At 49.2% G+C, this 5,818-nt stretch overlaps 1 protein-coding gene across 1 annotated transcript; it reads right to left on the reverse strand.

The window, feature by feature from the left end:
• Window positions 1-469: 469 nt before the first annotated feature.
• On the reverse strand, window positions 470-2,564 carry SF3B2 (splicing factor 3b subunit 2; the record flags this gene model as incomplete). Its single annotated transcript, XM_079304475.1, has 1 exon — window positions 470-2,564. The coding sequence occupies one exon, from the start codon at window positions 2,562-2,564 to the stop codon at window positions 537-539; it is 2,028 nt and encodes a 675-aa protein (XP_079160601.1). The 3' UTR covers window positions 470-536.
• Between the last annotated feature and the right edge of the window lie 3,254 nt (window positions 2,565-5,818).

Here is a 5,818-nt window from a genome sequence, read left to right on the forward strand (position 1 = left end):
GTCTTACCAGTATTTTATTTTTAAAAAATCAAGTTGTTGCGGTACTTGTGTTCGAATTATACTAGTAGTATGCATATAAAGTAATATGCAGAAATCAGCGTATTTCCCCGAAGTTACTGTAATCTCTGTGTATGCGCATCCGTTTGTTCGTGCTGTCAGTCACTCAGGGATGTGGCACGGTCGGCGGGCTCGGTTCGCGGCCGCAGGACGGTGCTGCCGAGCTCTCCTTTCCCTGGCTGCCGGCAGCTCCTTCTCGGGGCGGCGGCTGCCCGCCACTTGGGACCGGCTGATCTGTATTTAATTGCTGTTCATCTAAGAGACCTGGTGTAGATATGGGGCGGCGCAGAGGGTCTGCCCCGGCCCGACCCTCCCCGGGCACTGCAGCTCTGGTCCTTTTTTCTTTTCTTTTTATTTACAGAACAATGTGGACAGGTTGGAGAAAATGCCGGGGACAAGGACAGGGGACAGTCCCGGGTGACAGAGGGCTGTGCAGGGTGGGTGACAGTAAGGTGACACCGAGGGGACAGCAGTGACATTTAAAACTTGAACTCCTTGTACTTCTTGCCCCCGCCACGGGCGTCCTGGGTCTGCTTTCGCTTCTTCTGCTTCTGCTTGGCAGCGTGCTCGGCCACCATGTCGCTGAAATCCTCCTCCACCTGCGCCTGCTGCTCCCGCACTTGTTCCTCGTACTTCTGTGTCATGGCCATGGGGTCCAGCTCCAGCTCCTCGGGGGCCAGCGCCACCTCCACTCCCCGCGCCTTTGCCTCCGGCCCCTTGCGCCCCATCACCGCGGACATGTCGTAGATGTGAGTGGAGCCCATCATGGCCGTGCCCACGGTTGCCGTGCGTTTTTCGGGGACCACCGTGAACAGCTGCGGCGTCTCGCTCCCGTCCATCGCCTCCTCGGTTTTCTTCTTGCGGAGCTCGATCAGCTCCGGGGTCTCCATCCCGGCCGGCACCGAGGAGAAGCCCCCTGGGGTGATCGACCCACTGTCGGCAGGGGTGATGACCCTTGTCTCGTCGGGTTTCTCTTCGTTGCTCTCCTCCTCCTCCTCCGAGGATTCCTCGTCAGACGACTCCAGCTCCCCCCAGGGCGTGCGGTCGATCTCCTTCTCTTCCTCCTTCGTCTGGAACTCGGCGGCATTGGTGCCGAACACGTCCCCATAGAGCGGCTTCCCTGTCTCGTCCACGGGGGGCTTCCCCCACCCCCCGGCGTGGTACCCGAACGAGCAGCCCTCGGGGATGGGGGAGTTGAGCCCCGGGATTCTGAGGTTGGGGTATGAGGGGGGGGGTCCGTAGCGCTGCATGGCGATCAGCCACGGGGGGGGCACCCTGTGGGTGTTCGGCCCCGCGGGCATGCCCAGCGCGATCCGCAGCTCGTCCGAGAAGTCACCCGGCTTCTTCTCCTTCAGCCGCGTCTCGAACTCCTTCCCCTCGTAGTAGAGGTCCCCGTGGGTGGTCAGCTTGGGCTTGGTCTGCCACTTGAAGAAGGCGTCGTGGAATTTCTGGTAATCAATGTCGATCTTACCCATCTTGGGCCGCACCTTCTCCCGCATCTTGAACTTCATCGTCCTCTGCTCCTCCTTCTCCTTCAGAGCCTCTCGCACCTCCTGGATGCCCGTGCTCTTGATGAACTCGGGCAGCTCGAAGGGCGGCTTCTCGATGCCCCTCTTGCCCTGCAGGTATTTCCTCTTGAAGCACCAGTGCCGCGGCACCGGCACCGAGTTCCGCGTGCTCTTCAGGTGCACCAGCAGCTTGGGGTCCTGTGCGGTGACATCGTGCATCTCCACCACGTCAGGGCGGGCCACCAGCTGCTTCAGCTCGGCCACTGTCAGCCTGTTCATGCGCTGCAGCTTCTTCTTAGACAGCTTGGGAACCTCCTGCTTCTTCTCCTGCTCGTCCTCGGAGCCGTCCCCATGGCTACCCCTGGCGCCATTCTCGGGTCCCTTTTTCAGAAGTACTCTGGCGCTCTCTGCCCCCTCGGGCTCCTTCTTGTCCTTATTCACGTCGCCCGTCAGCTTGAAAGCCTTGAAAACGCTCTTGAAGAACACGAAGTTTGGGTCGTAGATCTCGGGCTCCTCGGTCACGTACTCGATCTCCACCTCGGGGACGTCCCCGGGGAGATGCTCAGGGTCCCACCGGGCGGGGGTCGGCGTTACCTCCCGGGCCCCGCGCCTCCCCCGCTTCTTCTTCTTGCGGTTGCAGCGCTTCTGGTTCCGCTCCTTTTCGGATGTCTCCATGTCCTCCTCAGCCTCGGAGGCCGACGCCGACACCGACGCCCGCAGCTGCGTCTCCATCTCGTCCTCGGCCGAGACACCCGGGGCCGTCACCAGCTCCTCCTGGCAGCTCTCCTTGAACTGCAGGATCTTCTCCAGCGCCTGCGGGATCTTGGGGAGCACCCCGGTTTCCTTGGCGTCTCTGCTGTCGTCGGCAGGGAACGGGGAGGGCCCGCGGGGCTGGGGGGCTCCCATGGGGCTGCCTCGGGAGGCCAGGGGTGTCCTGGCACCCACGAGAGCGGGGGCGCGGGGGTCAGCTTGGCCACTGCTGGCATCTTGTCCGGCCATCTTCCCTGTGCCTGCACCCAGCCTGTGGCTCTCCTCTTCTCGTAAGATCACTTGCAGCACTTAATTTTAAGTTCTTAACTGAGTCCTATAACCTTAAATTTTATCTGCAGCAGGTCTTTAAAGTTTAGAAATCTTTAGCTCACCAAAAAAAAAAAAAAAAAAAAAAAAAAAATTGTACTGCTCAAGCAGACAAAGTCAGAATACAACCTGATGGCTCGTCAAGTCAGGGTGTTGGCAGCAAGTCCCAATAAATGGTGGCTGCACCACCTCGAGTCCTCCTGGAGTGACAGGGGTTGTTCAGTTGAAGCAGTGGTCCTGCAGAAGGGTGTAGTCTGGTCTTCCTCTGGAATCCAGTGGAAAGAGGCTGCTCTGATTTTCCAAACATCAGATTTTATCTAGGTAGGAAATGCTTGACTCCTCCCCCTGGGTGGAGCATCTCACAATGGGATGATGTAACTTTATCAGTCATGCAGTGGGACTCAATGGCCCATTAACAGAAGATAATTCTTGGAGGGAGAATGGGTTGTGGAAGAGATAAGGATAAGTTTTGTTGATTGTAATCAGTCTTTTATGTATCTTATCACATATCTAATAAATAACCAGTGATAACCTTAATGGGATAATACCCTCACAAGAACAAGCTGTTTTAACATCAGAACATCTGAGCCTTTTTTAAATTAGCAAAAAGGGTGAGATGTAGACAGGTACAAGAATTATAAAAGAAAAGCCTTATGAAATCAGGCCTCACTTTGCTCAAATTGTCAAAGCTGGCCTGTTGTTTCTCCTCTGTGCAGCTAATAAGCAATTTGCAAGTACCCCATGTGAAGCTATTTTGAGAATCAGAAGTTCATTTAACACAACTATCCTGAGGGTGAAAAATGAAGGCACCTCTGTAAACAATAAGATCTTTCCCATGAGAGCCCACAAAGGAAAAATGTAAACATGAGAGAGAAAATTTGTTAGACGTATACAATGCCCTTACTGATCAATGAACTGAGTTTCACTGTATTGCTGACCAATTAGGTTTAACACAGTGCCTTCTGATATTTCCTATAAATATGAGTTTGGTGAATAAAGAATTGGCTTTCTGCATGAAGAAAATGGAGTCTTGCCTGATTTATTACAGCATATAAGAAATCAGACTTTTGCATTTTCTTGTAAGTTATTCCCATGATGTTCCAGTAGGCCAAGTAAATTATAAGGAACTCTTGACAAATTGGTAAGAAGGTTTTGCTTTATAAGAATATTATTTTGATTTTAATAATAAAGAATATGAACTCCATATATTGCTGATGGATTAAAAAATTTATTTTATCATGCTTGTTGCTTTCTGTAACAATTTGAATATGATTGGTGACAGCTGGACCTTACAAAAATAAGAACTGGTTATTAAGCTGTATGTAGTCAAAGCATAATCTGGCAATCACCAGTGTTCCAATTAATTTTCAAGACACTTCTGCAAGGCAATCTGAAGAGATCAGGATACTCTTAAATTAGCACTTCATCATAGAAAATCTATGAGGGCAGATTTCTTTCATTTCAGAGACCACTAGTTCAGGTGCTTTCCTGGAGGGTGGAAAAGCTGATTTCACTTTGTGCTTCTGACTGGAGGTCTAGAGCCAATGGTTCCCATGGTGGCTCTTTAACCACTGAGCTCTGGTAGCTCTGCTGTGAATCTTTTGCAGGCTGCCATTGTCCTCCAGTGGACAGGATCTCTCTACTCTTTGCACTTCTCATACTGAAGATGTCATCCTTCTGTCTGTCAGGTTCTTCACATGATGATCTCAGTTCCCTAGGGTTTGGGGGGAGCTTGTGGAATTGACTGTTTTTTCCTTTGATTAATTTTTAAATTGTGGTCTTTTGGCTTCCTATTTTTGTTTATTCACACCCCCCCCCCAATAAAATCCCCCCAACATACATCTGACTTCTCAAACAGACCATAGTATGAAAGTTTTCTGTATTGGTAAGAAAATGTTTCTAAGCCAGTGGAGTGGGCGTTCCTCAGGGGCCAGAGAGATCTTCTGAGCATAAGATAATTTCTAAACAGCATCAATCCAACATTTGCAGAGGAATTTACTTTAACTTAGGGAAAAATACTTAGGACAATTTAGGCTGAAAATCTAATAATGGGGACATAAAACAGGACATGGCCACAAATTTGGGCAAATAGAAATAGGACAATCTTTTCTTAGCATTTTTAGCAGTACAGAGACCATTAACAGAATAAGAGCATTGTTATGTCCTATTAACAGATACTGTGGTGCAAAAGGATTTCTGATGAGAAGCTTCATGTTTAAGGTTGCAGTAGCATATTCCTTTTCTTTTTTCTTTCTTGTTCTCTCTGTTATGCTTTCATCGTCAATAATCCCTTTTTTTTTTCTCTCAAATTTGGAGAATAATTATTTCTGATTTATAGGTCAGCATAGCAATGAAAAATTAAAATTTCAACTCCTTGTTTATTGGTATGAGAAGGTTCCTCGAAAACCTTGTGCAGTGGTACTGCATGAACTCGCTGAGAAAACTTAACATGAGGCTGCAACAAGGTATGTGGCAGATTTCTCATCCTCCCAGTCCTACTGCCAGAGCAGGGAAATGTCAGTACCTTAGGAAATAACGTGAAACATTTTATCTTGAATATATGGTATTTTAAAATACACTGTCTTTTTGTTGTTGTTGTGCTTTAGGAATGTTATTCTCCAGTTTAGTACTCCTGCTAAAACCTGCTGCTTCCCCTCTCCCCACCCCTCCAACTGGAGGCACAATAGGCAAGGCACACAGGTTGAGATAAGAACAATTTACTGGAAACAGCAATGAGATAAGAAAACCAGCAGTAAGAACAACAATATTAACAACAGAGGTGTACAAAAGAGGGAGTGATTCAGCTGCAAAATGCTCCCCACGGGTCCCTTGACAAATTAACAATGCTGGAGGGATTCCCCTTGCCATGTTTACTCCACTGAAGGAAGGAGAATTGTCACCTCCTGCCCCTGCCAACGACCTGAGCTGGTGTTGAATAGTATCAGGGTCCTCCCCCAGCTACTGAAAAAAATTAACCTGTCCTGCCAGAAACCAGGACAGTCTTTAGTGTTGATTACTACTATAAACGCTGTGCCTGCCAGGGAAATAAGATTCGAATTGAAGCTGCAGTTCTTGTTTGTGGTGGAAAAATCAGACTTCAAACTTGCATGCTGAAGTTGAAGGGCACTGTGGGGTGCTATGACTATAAGAAAAAGAAGAAACTTCTCATAAATTAC

This window comes from Erithacus rubecula (genome assembly GCF_903797595.1).
Source record: "Erithacus rubecula genome assembly, chromosome: 4".
Classification (NCBI taxonomy): Eukaryota; Metazoa; Chordata; class Aves; order Passeriformes; family Muscicapidae; genus Erithacus; species Erithacus rubecula.